Below are 15,232 nucleotides of genomic sequence, written 5' to 3'. Positions count from 1 at the left end.
CTGCTTGTTTCCTGACTCTGGCTTTGACCCTTGCTATGTCTACCCCCAGATCTGACCCCCATGTGTGGCGGCTGACGAACACCATGTTATGTATCACAGCATACAACAGATACTTTCCTTAAGATTTCCAATACCTCCAAATAGGCCAAATAGGAGACAGAGCATTTCATATCATGAAATAAGAATAATCCCAAATCTAGTCATGGAGATTACTCCTTTTTTACATCCACATTAACATCACCAGCAACCACCTCCAAAATCATTCTGCATGTAATCTCTAATCTAATAACCATTGCAATGCACTGTGAATTATTAGATAAGACAACTGGTCTGCATGGGGATGCAATGAAAATGAAGGATAAAAAGGGTAAACACTCTCATTCAATTGGGTTGTGTATTATAAAACACAGAGGATCAAGGCTCTGATTTTCTTTCATTGAGCTAAATTTTCACTACTTGTAGCCTAATGAATTGCACAGTACCATTCTGCACTAGAATTTCATGCCACAAATCTGAAGAATGGATAGAGATCATGAACAAAGATGTGCAGCAATGATTTATAACATGTCAGTCTCTGCGAAGTGCAAAACTTTAATAAAGTGTTTAAATGTAGCAATATTTCACCTACAGAATGTTAGCTAAAATACTTAATATCTCCCTGGATAATATGTGTTGCAAATAATACTGCCATTGAGTATGGGGCGCATAAATCAGACTGAAATTTCAAGTGAGCTTGTGGTTAACAAAATTATGTAACAAGTTATTACTATTTTGCAATCTCATATCAAATGACTAATTCCTGTGAAGGTACTGGTTTCCCTGAAATCTATTAGATGAGAGTGGTGATTAAATGTTAAAAAGCCCTAGGGTTTGGGGATTGTTTTAAGAGCTGCTACTTGTCAGGGAGGGGCAGGCGTGGTATGTTAGCTGCTTGGACTCTGTCTCAGTTGTGGTTCCCCAAGCCCTGTTACAGTCCACATCCATGATTCACATCCATCTGGATCAAATCATGGCAATGATATTTATAATTCTAAATCTCTAATGTGGGCAGAACAATAGATTACTTCACTGGCACAGCCATATTTTTTATTAGTCCTAGATCCTGTATCCTAATGCTAAGACTATCATATTGGCGGTGCTATAATAAAAATCTTTCTGACTCATTCATATTCACTCTCTACTCCTTGTGTGCTTTGACTATTATATATAATGTATTAGTTCTTCTTTTTGTCTCCCACTCAAGCCCATACAGTTGGATTTATGGTACTGTGCCAGAGGAATACAAATACACAGCACCAACAAATTATTAAAAAAATCTCAAATTCCATATCTGTCCTCTTCTAGGTTCATGGATAAGGGGAGAATGTGCAGTGAAAGCAAAACCACAGCTCTCCTCCAATGTGAAAAATAGTTCTCTCTATTTCATTTACCCTTTAAGTTCTTTTCCATTTTCTTCTCATCTTACCTATAAGAGACTCTATCCAGTGCATGAGATGCAAAAGTTAGAGATAGAAAATGCCTATTTGGTCATTCAATACTTTTCCCACCACTGCAGGACTGTCCCAGTCCAGTCTTCCATTTGGCAGCATTTTAAATCATCCCTGCACTTCACTTGGGAGACTGTTATGTAACATTCACCATCGGGAATTTTTGCCTGATATTCCCTGGCAATATGGCTAGCATCATTTTCCCACTGCAGAGGCACAATATTATTCTGATTTATACCAGTGAATGAGCACAGGGCACAGTCCTGGAGTAAGGGCAACTAGGGCTGCAGGAGATCTTTAAAGATTATCTGCCCATGCATTTTCAATTAATAGTAGCAGTGCATGCCATTTATATGCATCACACTAAACATTTTCAAAGCACTGCACAAACATGAACGAATTTAATTATTTTGATACTAATTAAACTAATCGCTTTCCATAGATATGATTTTGTCGATACCACACTAACATGAAAGCAATTTTACCGATTTCTCATGAATTTGCAGACTAATGCAAAGGGAAGGAAATTAAAACAGTTAAAAGACTGAGAAAAATAAGTTTTAGAGTAGCAGCCGAGTTAGTCTGTATCCGCAAAAAGAAAAGGAGTACTTGTGGCACCTTAGAGACTAACAAATTTATTTGAGCATAAGCTTTCGTGAGCTACAGCTCACTTCATCGGATGCACACAGTGGAAAATACAGTGGGGAGATTTATATACACAGAGAACATGAAACAATGGGTGTTACCATACAGACTGTAACAAGAGTGATCAGGAAAGGTGAGCTATTACCAGCAGGAGAGCAGGGGGCAGGGGACACCTTTTGTAGTGATAATCAAGATGGGACATTTCCAGCAGTTGACAAGAACAGTGTGGGGGGGGGGGAGGGGAATAAATAAGGGGAAATAGTTTTACTTTGTGTAATGACACATCCACTTCCAGTCTTTATTCAAGTCTAAGTTAATTGTATCCAGTTTGCAAATTAATTCCAATTGAGCAGTCTCTCGTTAGAGTCTGTTTCTGAAGATTTTTTGTTGAAGAATTGCCACTTTTAGGTCTGTAATAGAGTGACCAAAGAGATTAAAGTGTTCTCCGACTGGTTTTTGAAAAACAAAACAGCCTTGAGTCAAATTTACAACAGACAATTCCACCTTTGCATATAATAACTTTAAACAAAAGTGTTGTTTGGTTTAATTTTTCCGGTAGTAAATATTAGGACTCTCTTTAGAGGACTGATAAAAAGTACAAGCTGGCAAAATTTAAAGAGTTGAAGAGTTGCCCACTGAGCTTTCTACCCCAATAAACTACAGGATGAATCCTGAAATCCCTACTCACTTCCTACTATAGTTGAAATCCCACTGAAGTTAGTTGATCCATTTGACTTAAATAAGAGTTTTATTGCTGTGAGTCTATATTGCTTGACAATGAATCCCCTCTGTGCCTGCTTCACTTGAATCTTGTCTCCTTTCTACAGCTGCTTGTTTGGGATAACCTGCATAATTCATAGAGTCATAGATTATATGGCCAGGAAGAACAACTGTGTTCAGCTAGTCAGTCCTCCTGCATAATACAGACCATACATAGGACTTCCCTGAATTAATTCCTGTTTGAACTAGAGCATATCTTTTAGAAAAGCATCCAATCTTGATTTTTAAATTTCCAGTGATGGAGAATCCACCACAACTGTTGGTCCATTGTCCCAATGGTTAATTACCTTCAGTGTTAAAACCTTGTACCTTATTTCCCATCTGAATTTGTCTAGATTCAACATCCAGCCATTTCCTCTTGTTATATCTTTGTCTGCTAGACTGAAGAGTCCTGTATTATCAAATATTTGTTCCCCATATAGGTCCTTATAGACTAATCAATTCACCCCTTAACCTTCTCATGATAAGCTAAATAGATCGAGTTCCTAGTGTCTATCACTATAAGGCATGTTTTCCAATCCTTTAATCATTCATGCAATTTTTCACTGAACACTCTGCAATTCTTCAACCTCCTTCTTGAACTGTCCACATCAGAACTGGACAGCGTATTCCAGTGGAACTCACACCAGTGTCAAATACAGAGGTAATATCATCTATTACTCAATATCTCACCCTTTTATATGTCCAAGGATCGCATTAGCCCTTTTCACCACAGTGCCACACTTGGAGATCAAGTTCAACTGATTATCCACTATGATCCACTGCTTCCCAAAACAGAGTTCCCCATCCTATAAGTATGGCCTGCATTCTTTATTTCTAGATGTAGGACTTTACATTTGGCTGTATTGAAACACGTATTGTTTGTTTGCACCCAACTTACCAAGTAATCCATATCACTCTGAATCAATGACTTGCCCACTTCATTATTTACTACTTCCCAAATCCTTGTGTCATCTGCAAATTTTATCAATAAATTTTATGTTTTCTTCCAGGACATTGATAAAAATTTAATTAGTGTAGGGCCAAGAGCCAATCTCTGAAGGATCCCACTAGAAATACACCTGATTGATTATGATACTTCATTTACAACTACAATTCAGTCATCCTTTTCCACTCATAGACCATCTAATTAACAGCTATTTAAAAGTAATTGCAGTTGGCACACCACATCGTCATGGATGGACAGACAGATAGCTATACATATTCACTATATATTATCTTCTTTAGAATTTCCTTACCTGCAAGTTTCAAATCCTAATTCATGAGCTTTCTTCATCTGGTCCATTGTTGGCAGGGTACTATTGAGAGCTCTGCAGAGTTCGACTGCCTCACTTCGTGTGAGATTGTAGCGACGATTTTTCTCAACATGGAAAACGCCTGCATATCTGCAACTTATATTAAATTCTGTTGATTGAAAATAAAATACAGAAATTATTACAATGATAATACATGCTGTTTCACTGAAACACTAGCAAGATTTCATTTCCAAGTACAATGAAGTTACAGAGAACCATCAACATCCGCCAGTTCATTAGGGGAGAAGGCTTGCACAATAAATCTGGTTTTCCAAACTACACTTAGATCCTTTTTGCTCAAACATCACATTAATGTCCAAGAACAGTAGCATAGTGTTTCTGTGAAGTGCCTAGCGCTTTTGGGAACATGCAAAAAAACCCCATCATCAACAACAACAACAATTTGGTGCAGAAGATCTAATGGGACAGATTGCCAAGATATTTTAGGTTTCAGAGTAGCAGCCGTGTTAGTCTGTATTCGCAAAAAGAAAAGGAGTACTTGTGGCACCTTAGAGACTAACAAATTTATTAGAGCATAAGCTTTCGTGAGCTACAGCTCACTTCATCGGATGCATTTGGTGGAAAAGTTTTTTTCCACCAAATGCATCCGATGAAGTGAGCTGTAGCTCACGAAAGCTTATGCTCTAATAAATTTGTTAGTCTCTAAGGTGCCACAAGTACTCCTTTTCTTTTTGCAAGATATTTTAGAAACACATCTGTCTGGAAAAGTTTTGGCTTCACTGTAAACATTTGTCAATGAAATTTTCCAAACTGCTGTAGTTAGCAACTAACCTGGTAATAAATATGTACCACATTCAAAACTGCAGTCTTGCAGATTTCCCTAGTTTTTATACAATGTGCGCCAGATTCACATAAATAAGTGGTGCCCCATTGACATTGGTATAAAATATATAGAAAGCACACTGTTTGAGTCTTTGCAGCCATAGTCCTATATCTAAGGAAATAGTGTCCAACCATCCAGGTCCATCTAAGTACCTCATTCATAAAGGGAATAAACAAGAAAAGGTGAAAATGGTTATAATCTTACCATTTCTGAAATATACAGTCCCTGTATTAAATGATCTCATTCTGTTTGTTTCAGGGTTTAAAATTTCTCATGAAAAACATACATCAAAGCAGAACTAACATCTGAAACTATTTTAGCATCAGCACAAGCAATAGGTTCCTTTTGGCATCTATTAGGTCAGGGCAGACTCGTTAAACTAGTTTGATATCAGATGCCACAGCTGATGTAGAAAGCAAGTAAGCAGTGTGCAACAGTATTTCTAACTATAAAAGTGCTGGGCTGTTAAATATACCCTCGCAGACAAGCTCTAAGGAACCATACAGCCAGTTGGAATACACCTAACTCACTTTCATTTGGAAGCACATTATGGACATTGGTTTCAGAGATACTGTCTACATCTCTGTGGTTTTCTACTGTGAACCACTATATCAATGTCAGCATACAACACAACAATGTAACTAATATTGTAAAGAATGCTGGATGTTAAAAATTTAATAATATCATAAACCGCTTTGCCCATGAAAAGCACTATATGTGGCTAGAACTAAGTAATTTTATCAACAGCAATTATGTATTATTTAAAAATCTAGGTGCCACTGTTATGTGACAACTCAAATGGGCCAAAGTCAGGAGTGAGTTCTGATGCAATGTAAGTCTTCTTCCAGACTCTCAGCACTTAAGTTATATCAACCTAGTCTGAAGGGAGGGTCATTGTTTTATGTTTGTTTGAATTTTTTAAATTTTGCACATTCAGCTCCTAAGGGAGGGAAGTGCCTCAAATTGTGCTGTAGAGACTGCATCAGATGGTGAAAGGCATAAAACTAGAGAGGCTCCAAAGAGAACACCTCTCCATTCCTCTTTGGCTTGGCAAGTTAGAGGCTTCGAGGTATGGATGGTAAAGTGCGAAAAAGACTGTATGATCCGAAGAATACCCATAGACAACAAGAAAAAGAGTGAGGGGAAGAAGAAAGTAAACATACACAATGAACTGCTTTTTTGACAGTGTGGAAAAAAAGTAACAGCTCTGGAAGGTGGGGAAAGACTCGATATACTTCAAAGCAAAAAATAATTAACTCAGCTCTGACCCCACCCTTCCTTCAAGAGGAAACTTGACTGCAGCCCCAGACTAAAATGACAATCCCAGATCATGCAAAAACTCAGTTTATTCTTCCCAGCGAAATGCAGGGCATGATTCATATTAACATTAGTGAGAGTTCCAACATGCATAAGGAAGAAAACAATCCAATCTCCTGCACACATTGCAATGTTGTTTCTCTCCGGTGCCTACAAAACTAAAAGGTACCACATAATAATCTCTCCCCTATGAGCTCCAGAATGCAAGCCCTAAACATTTGTATAGACACCTCTTCTGGTTATAGTGGCAATCACTCTCCTTTAACTCCTGTCTTTTGCCATGAGCTAGACAGCCGATGTTATTCTATAAACACACACATCAAAATAAATGATAGTAACCAAAGGGTACTGCATAATCACCACTGTTGTAATGTCCCTGACCTAAAGAGTTTAGAATCTATGGGCTCAATCCTGCAAACACTTACTACCAGGGCAGTGGGACTAAATCATGATAGCAAACATTGCACCAGGTAGTATATGTTTCATCTCATGTATAAATTTAGGGCCAAATCCTGGAGATGGGGGGGTGGAGAAAGGGAGGATGTGGTTTTTAATAAGAAGGCACTGGGGTTTCTTCAGTTAGACCTGAAGCAGGATGGGGTGACTGGACGAATGTCAGACTAGCCAGGAAGCAGCTGATTTCAGGGGCCCACCAGAAGGAGGCACAACAATCAGAGTGGGAGAAGGAAACAAAGATGGTGGTTTGTTATTCAGCTTGGCTAGAGCAGAAGGACTTGAAAGGAGATGAGATCAGAGCAAAATGGCAGCTAGAGCTGTGTGGAGAACTGCAATTCCATTTGGTGAAGGATTTTGAGATTTTGACACCTGTCTTGGTTCCAATTCCCCCCAACAGAAAAAATTCCGAAAAAAATGCATTTCAGTTCAATCTCAGTATTTCATTTCAATTCTCTCTTTTTTAATTTTTATATTATATGTGATTCAAAGTTGTAAATATTCAAAACAAAAAGTTGTTTGAAAACAAAAATTCAAAATTTCTTTACTGAAACCATCAGAACAAGAGATTTTGACACTGTCGGAACATTTTGATCAGTTTTTCTCATATATGAAATAATGGCAAAATAGACATGATTTTGCATTATTTCAACTTTGACAGACTGCATTCTCTGACAGAAAATGATTCCATGTAAGTTTCTGTAATCAGCTTTAATGGTAGCCATGATGTGTGGGCCTTTGATGGCAAGAATGAGAGCTTGTAAACGATGCAGACTGGGAGAAGAAGCAAGTACGTTTTCCCAGTATGGCTCAAGGCACCTGAATTGTGATGGGAAGGGAGAAGCTGGGGGGCTGCCTTAGAAGTGGTAGTCAGAGGCATTACTCCCACAGAGTGCAGAAATAGCCATAAAGCCTCCCCAGGTGCTCTGCAGCGCTGATTCCTGAGGCTAGCTGAAAATAAGAGATGTGGCCATAGCCATTCATAGATTCATAGATACTAAGGTCAGAAGGGACCACTCTGATCATCTAGTCCGACCTCCTGCACAGCGCAGGCCACAGAATGTCACCCACCACTCCTATGAAAAACCTCACCCATGTCTGAGCTATTGAAGTCCTCAAATCATGGTTCAAAACTTCAAGGAGCAGAGAAGCCTCCCTCCAGTCAACCATGCCCCATGCTACAGAGGAAGGCAAAAAAAACCTCCAGGGCCTCTCCAATCTGCCCTGGAGGAAAACTCCCTCCCGACCCCAAACATGGCAATCAGCCAAACCCTGAGCACATGGGCAAGATTCACCAGCCAGATACCCAGGAAAGAATTTTCAATAGTAAATCAGATCCCATCCATCTAATATCCCATCTCAGGGGATTTGGCCTATTTACCCTGAATATTTAAAGATCAATTACTTACCAAAATCCCATTATCCCATCATACCATCTCCTCCATAAACTTATCGAGTAGAATCTTAAAACCAGATAGATCTTTTGCCCCAACTGCTTCCCTTGGAAGGTTATTCCAAAACTTCACTCCTCTGATGGTTAAAAACCTTCGTCTGATTTCAAGTCTAAACTTCCTGGTGGCCAGTTTATACCCATTTGTTCTTGTGTCCACATTGGTGCTGAGCTTAAATAATTCCTCTCCCTCTCCTATATTTATCCCTCTGATATATTTATAGAGAGCAATCATATCTCCCCTCAACCTTCTTTTAGTTAGGCTAAATAAGCCAAGCTCCTTAAGTCTCCTTTCATAAGACAAGTTTTCCATTCCTCGGATCATCCTAGTAGCCCTTCTCTGTACCTGCTCCAGTTTGAATTCATCCTTTTTAAACATGGGAGACCAGAACTGCACACAGTATTCTAGGTGAGGTCTCACCAGTGCCTTGTATAACGGTACTAAAACCTCCTTATCCCTACTGGAAATGCCTCTCCTGATGCATCCCAAAACCGCATTAGCTTTTTTCACAGCCATATCACATTGGCAGCTCATAGTCATCCTATGATCAACCAATACTCCAAGGTCCTTCTCCTCTTCCGTTACTTCTAATTGATGCGTCCCCAACTTATAACTAAAATTCTTGTTATTAATCCCTAAATGCATAACCTTACACTTCTCACTATTAAATTTCATCCTATTACTATTACTCCAGTTTACAAGGTCATCCAGATCCTCCTGTATAATATCCCGATCCTTCTCCGAATTGGCAATACCTCCCAGCTTTGTATCATCTGCAAACTTTATTAGCACACTCCCACTTTTTGTGCCAAGGTCAGTAACAAAAAGATTAAATAAGATTGGTCCCAAAACCGATCCCTGAGGAACTCCACTGGTAACCTCCCTCCAACCTGACAGTTCGCCTTTCAGTAGGACCCGTTGCAGTCTCCCCTTTAACCAATTCCTTATCACTACACTCAGTTGAAAAATGCCTCTTACAGTGTGATCCGGGGAAATGGCATTGCTTGCCACTCTACCCCTTGAACTCTTAGGATGTAGGCGTAACACAAAGTGTGTGTTTCATCCCCCTTTAGTGACTGGCCCACATAGAGGGCAACAGCCTACTATCGCAGTCAGCTAATGGAGCTTTGGATCTGAGAGTTCCGGATTCAAAACTTGATAACGCATTTGGGGAGTTGTCACACAAGCCGCCGAATTATATTTGCAAAAAGAAAAGGAGTACTTGTGGCACCTTAGAGACTAACAAATTTATTAGAGCATAAGCTTTCGTGAGCTACAGCTCACTTCATCGGATGCATTTGGTGGAAAATACAGAGGGGAGATTGATATACACACACAGAGAACATGAAACAATGGGTTTTATCATACACACTATAAGGAGAGTGATCACTTAAGATAAGCCATCACCAGCAGCAGGGAGGGGAAAGGAGGAAAACCTTTCATGGTGACAAGCAAGGTAGGCTATTTCCAGCAGTTAACAAGAATATCTGAGGAACAGTGGGGGGTGGGGTGGGAGGGGAGAAATAACATGGGGAAATAGTTTTACTTTTTGTAATGACTCATCCATTCCCAGTCTCTATTCAAGCCTAAGTTAATTGTATCCAGTTTGCAAATTAATTCCAATTCAGCAGTCTCTCGTTGGAGTCTGTTTTTGAAGTTTTTTTGTTGAAGGATAGCCACCCTCAGGTCTGTAATCGAGTGACCAGAGAGATTGAAGTGTTCTCCAACTGGTTTTTGAATGTTATGATTCTTGACATCTGATTTGTGTCCATTCATTCTTTTTCGTAGAGACTGTCCAGTTTGACCAATGTACATGGAACAGGGGCATTGCTGGCACATGATGGCATATATCACATTGGTAGATGTGCAGGGGAACGAGCCTCTGATAGTGTGGCTGATCTGAGTAGGCCCTATAATGGTGTCCCCTGAATAGATATGTGGACAGAGTTGGCAACGGGCTTTGTTGCAAGGATAGGTTCCTGGGTTAGTGGTTCTGTTGTGTGGTGTGTGGTTGCTGGTGAGTATTTGCTTCAGATTGGGGGGCTGTCTGTAAGCAAGGACTGGCCTGTCTCCCAAGATCTGTGAGAGTGATGGGTCGTCCTTCAGGATAGGTTGTAGATCCTTGATGATGCGTTGGAGAGGTTTTAATTGGGGGCTGAAGGTGATGGCTAGTGGTGTTCTGTTATTTTCTTTGTTGGGCCTGTTCTGTAGTAGGTGACTTCTGGGTACTCTTCTGGCTCTTTCAATCTGTTTCTTCACTTCAGCAGGTGGGTATTGTAGTTGTAAGAATGCATGATAGAGATCTTGTAGGTGACAGCAACATCTTGTAGGTGTTTGTCTCTGTCTGAGGGGTTGGAGCAAATGCGGTTATATCGTAGAGCTTGGCTGTAGACAATGGATCATGTGGTATGATCTGGATGAAAGCTAGAGGCATGTAGGTAGGAATAGCGGTCAGTAGGTTTCCGATATAGGGTGGTGTTTATGTGACCATCGCTTATTAGCACCGTAGTGTCGAGGAAGTGGATCTCTTGTGTGGACTGATCCAGGCTGAGGTTGATGGTGGGATGGAAATTGTTGAAATCATGGTGGAATTCCTCAAGGGCTTCTTTTCCATGGTCCAGATGATGAAAATGTCATCAATGTAGCACAAGTAGAGTAGGGGCATTAGGAGACGAGAGCTGAGGAAGCGTTGTTCTAAGTCAGCCATAAAAATGTTGGCATACTGTGGGGCCATGTGGGTACCCATCGCAGTGCCGCTGATTTGAAGGTATACATTGTCCCCAAATGTGAAATAGTTATGGGTGAGGACAAAGTTACAAAGTTCAGCCACCAGGTTCGCCATGACATTATCGGGGATACTGTTCCTGATGGCTTGTAGCCCATCTTTGTGTGGAATGTTGGTGTAGAGGGCTTCTACATCCATAGTGGCTAGGATGGTGTTTTTAGGAAGATCACCAATGGAATTATAGTTGTCTCCTCCACAAATGAGCTAGCTAAATCTGTGAATAATACATATTCCATCAAGTCTAAGATTCATTAATAAATTGGGCTATTATATCCTAGAGAACTATTAGGGAGATTTTGGAACTAGTTATTAATTTTGGATTCATTTCTGAGGCTATAGGAAACTTTCACTAAGAAATCACATAAAACTTGCCTGGTTTTGGGTTGTGCTACAAACCTGAAACAGCTTAGCTTCACGGAAATGTTGGATAAAACTCACAGCTCTTTGGTGTGAACCTTGGCCCAGATGTGAGCAAATTTGGGCTAATTTATTGTTTCAGATCATTATTATTTACATTATAGTAGCACCCAGAAGCCCCAGTTATGTTTGGAACCTCATTTTGCTAAACACTCTACTCATTTCATTCTGATTGGAAACCCTTTGACCCTGATCCTGCAAACAACTACCCAGTTCAACTCAGCGGGACTATTCACATGCCTAAAGTTACTCGTGTGTGTATTTGCAGGACTGTTTTCAACCCTATTAACTTCTAAAGAACTTTCCCATAATGGAATCCATATTACTTTTGCTATATCTCTTTTATATGCTGTTACAGCAGCTGGGAAGACCAACTTTACTTAGCATTGCAGACATCTCTCCCCAGGAGACACTATGCATGAAACAAACAATATTTAACACTCACAGAATGCTTTACATTTGCAGTGTTGTACAAGCATTAACTTATCTTAACACCTTTGTGAAGTCAATATTATTATCCCCATTTTACAAATGGAAAAATGGAGACACCAAAGCTTGCCCAAAGCTACACAGAAAGTCAGTGGTTGGATCAGAAATAGAGCTCAGCAGGTCCTGTTCTACAATCCTAAACCCTAATCTCTAGACAATGCTATCCTTTATGTAGTGAATAATTGATTTAATAAAAATGCTTCTATTCATACTAGACTATGTAAAACCCTATTGAAAATAAAATGTAGGCTCTAAACTAAACCAACACAATGGCCTTATCTTTCTTTAATGGTGAGAAAGATTCCAGTCTACTTGTGAACTAAAGAAGAGCCTGGACTGCCAAGTCCAGACCCAAATCTAGATCCAGATTCCACCTTCTCCAAAGTTCAGGGCTGTTCAGATCCAGAGTTTTGGAGTCAAATTCTTTGTTAGTAAAACTCTACTGACTTTACCAGTGTTGCGCCAAGAGAGATTTTGCCCTCAGTGCTGGCCCACTTCCACCCAATCAACATGTAATTCATGCTGTGCATCAAACTACTTTTAACACTTTCAACTTGCCTGAAGTCTCAAAGGGTCTGATTCTAAATCCACTTACATTGGGATCAGAATCAAAACCAAAATATTTCCTTCCACTCTGCCCTTCAGAGCTGGCATGGCCATGTTCTTTCCGTGACACCCATGTGATGTGCTATAGCTGAAAGACGATATTGTTTAAAAATCATTCTTAAAAGAGGCAAAAATTACACAACATGCCTTAATTGTCATCATCATTAATCTTACCCAGACCACGAGACTTTGGTGACTCAACTTGAAGACATGGAATGCCCCAAGGATTTTTCTGATTTAATGAGCATGGAAAACATTAACATACACACACACACACACACACACACACACACACTCTTGGAAGTGGGTATTCACCCACGAAAGCTCATGCTCCAATACATTTGTTAAGCCATAGGACTCTTTGCCACTTTTACAGATCCAGACTAATACGGCTACCCCTCAGATACTCTTCTCCCTGCCTTTCCTGGCAGCCTTTGTCTTCTGTTTCTCTTCCCTTTTTGCTTGTCATCCACAGGCATTGAGAAAGCAGCTGTAAATTCTTCCCTGATCAGCCCTCCTCTCCTAATCTTACCCCCATCCCATCCCCCTAAACCGCTCCTGTCTCTCCGTATTTCAGCACACCTTGTCAAGAAGACTTATATCTGATTCAGCCTTGTTCCTTTCACTTAGCAGCTGCCTTGCTTGCTTATCTCTGGGACCAATTGCCCGTAGTGAGAGCTGAACCTCTTTAGCCAAAGCCATAAGACCACACTGTTATCCAGTGCCCACAACAGTGATCTAAGGGGCTGAGCTAGGCTAAGGAGCTTTTCATGGTTTGATATACCTCCAAGTCATTGTTTTTTTAGCAGCAGTCAACCATCAAACCAAGTTCAATCTTACATTCTAGCCCGTTTTCGCAACCCTTACTGACAGTGAGTAGCACTTCCTCATGCAAGTGAGCTGATGTAATCTCTTTTCCATAAGGACTATTGATCACCCTGTAGGAGTTTTATTTTTTCTCTGCTTTTACTATTCAAGATACATTTCCTATCAGTGTAATAGTCAGTTAGGATATTGTTTAATACTGTAAAACATTGTGCTGATAATTTCAGACACATGGAAGCAACTAGGAGCAGCAAGCCATTTGCAGGAACTTTGCCTCATTTCACAGAAAACCTTGAAGTGAAACGGTGTTTAGACACTCAAGGTCTTCAGGAAGTCTGCTCACTAAAACCACAATGTTTGTTGCCATGGAGAATGAGGAAGTGCTCAGCTCGCTGTTCTCTTGGGGATTTTCTTTTTTGGGTTTGTGGTTCAAGATGATTGATAGGTAACCAAGATGTGATGAATGAAGACTGTGAGAAGACATGAAGCAAGGGTTTTGATAGAACGAATGATTTTCTTTCTACACACTTCAAGAGGATTTAGGTTTTATTGCTACAAATGTTGATCTTGGTTATTAAACAGGCCTTGTGTTGATTGTGTTTTTTCATTGCTTTCAGCTCTGCACATGTTCAGATATCATCTCTTTATTTAAAAAAATACAAAATTCTTATGAGAATAATTGTTTTTATTTCTGTCATAGTACCCTACATTATTTTGTTTTGTTCTCATATTCTAGGAGGAAGATGCACGGGGTCAGCTTTCGCATTTGTATTTCAAGTATTTGTGTTTATTTGCACTAGTGGAGGACTTAAAGTGCAAAATGGGATTTTGAATCCATATTCAGACTTCCTCAAAGGTCAATTTTTTTGTAACCAGGGTTTCTCTCCAGCCAATTATAGAAATGGGGCCAGATAAGATTCATACTTCCCCAGAGTTTTCAGGATTCAGAGCGGAGCTCCCAGTTCAATCCCATCTCTAATTTGTGTTTATATTTTTCAAGGATATATACAATGTCAGAATACACCAGGGAACCATTTATGGAACCAAATTAAAATGGTTATTTCACACCTACCTGGTAGAAATGCCATTGGAAGTCAGGATCTCATGTTATTTGGATGCATTAGATGTTTAAGGAAAAAAATCAAAAAATTATTAGAACACACACACTAAGATATTCTAAAGTCAGCTAGTTTTGTCTTCCTGCAGAATCTGAATGAACAACTCCATCACTCAGTGATTATTAACACAGTAGGATGCAGAAAGACTGAGATGTGGAGTTAAGGCAAGGCCTCATCATGACATTTCAGCTACCTTTTACTTTATTATTTCCTGAGTAACCAGTATTTCTTTAAATTATATTATCAAAACATATGCACTAGAGGAATGTATGGCTCAGCCAACTGGTAATAGAATACAGAGGCGTCCACCTCTATGTCAGAGGCTAGAATAAAGCCCAAGTCAGTAGTGCCTGAAAAATATCTGATAACTGTCAGGTTATGCAAAATGAGTCATTAGTCTAAGTAGTTAGTAGCAGACAAGAGTCCATGTTTTTAAACCACACCAACCTTGACACTCTTTGAGGCTTTGCGGCCAAAGAAAGTGGGAACACTACAGTCTTTAGTGGGATGAATGAAATAATTTACTAGGATGAATAAATTCTGATCAACATTAAAAAGTCAAATTCTGCAAAACCTACAATAATTTAACAAGGACATGTCAAAGAAGTAGATTTCCTTTATCAGTCACTAAAAATGTAACAAATATAATCTGCTTTGTTTGCGTGAACAGTTTGGCATTCATATCTATGATCAGTAATTAAACTGTCATTCAGGACAGCA

At 39.6% G+C, this 15,232-nt stretch overlaps 1 protein-coding gene across 12 annotated transcripts in view; it reads right to left on the bottom strand.

The window, feature by feature from the left end:
• CD44 (CD44 molecule (Indian blood group)) overlaps nt 1–15,232 on the bottom strand; it is a 102,524-nt gene that overhangs the window by 58,066 nt on the left and 29,226 nt on the right. For all 12 annotated transcript variants that reach the window (XM_043515877.1, XM_043515878.1, XM_043515880.1 and 9 more), the window contains one exon: nt 4,151–4,316. In XM_043515877.1, the coding sequence (XP_043371812.1) occupies nt 4,151–4,316 (166 nt within the window). The remainder of the gene's footprint in view (nt 1–4,150; nt 4,317–15,232) is intronic.

The sequence above is a fragment of the Dermochelys coriacea genome, chromosome 6 (assembly GCF_009764565.3).
Source record: "Dermochelys coriacea isolate rDerCor1 chromosome 6, rDerCor1.pri.v4, whole genome shotgun sequence".
Classification (NCBI taxonomy): domain Eukaryota; kingdom Metazoa; phylum Chordata; order Testudines; family Dermochelyidae; genus Dermochelys; species Dermochelys coriacea.
Note: the sequence above shows the minus strand (reverse complement) of the source record. Positions and strands in the feature narration are given on the sequence as shown.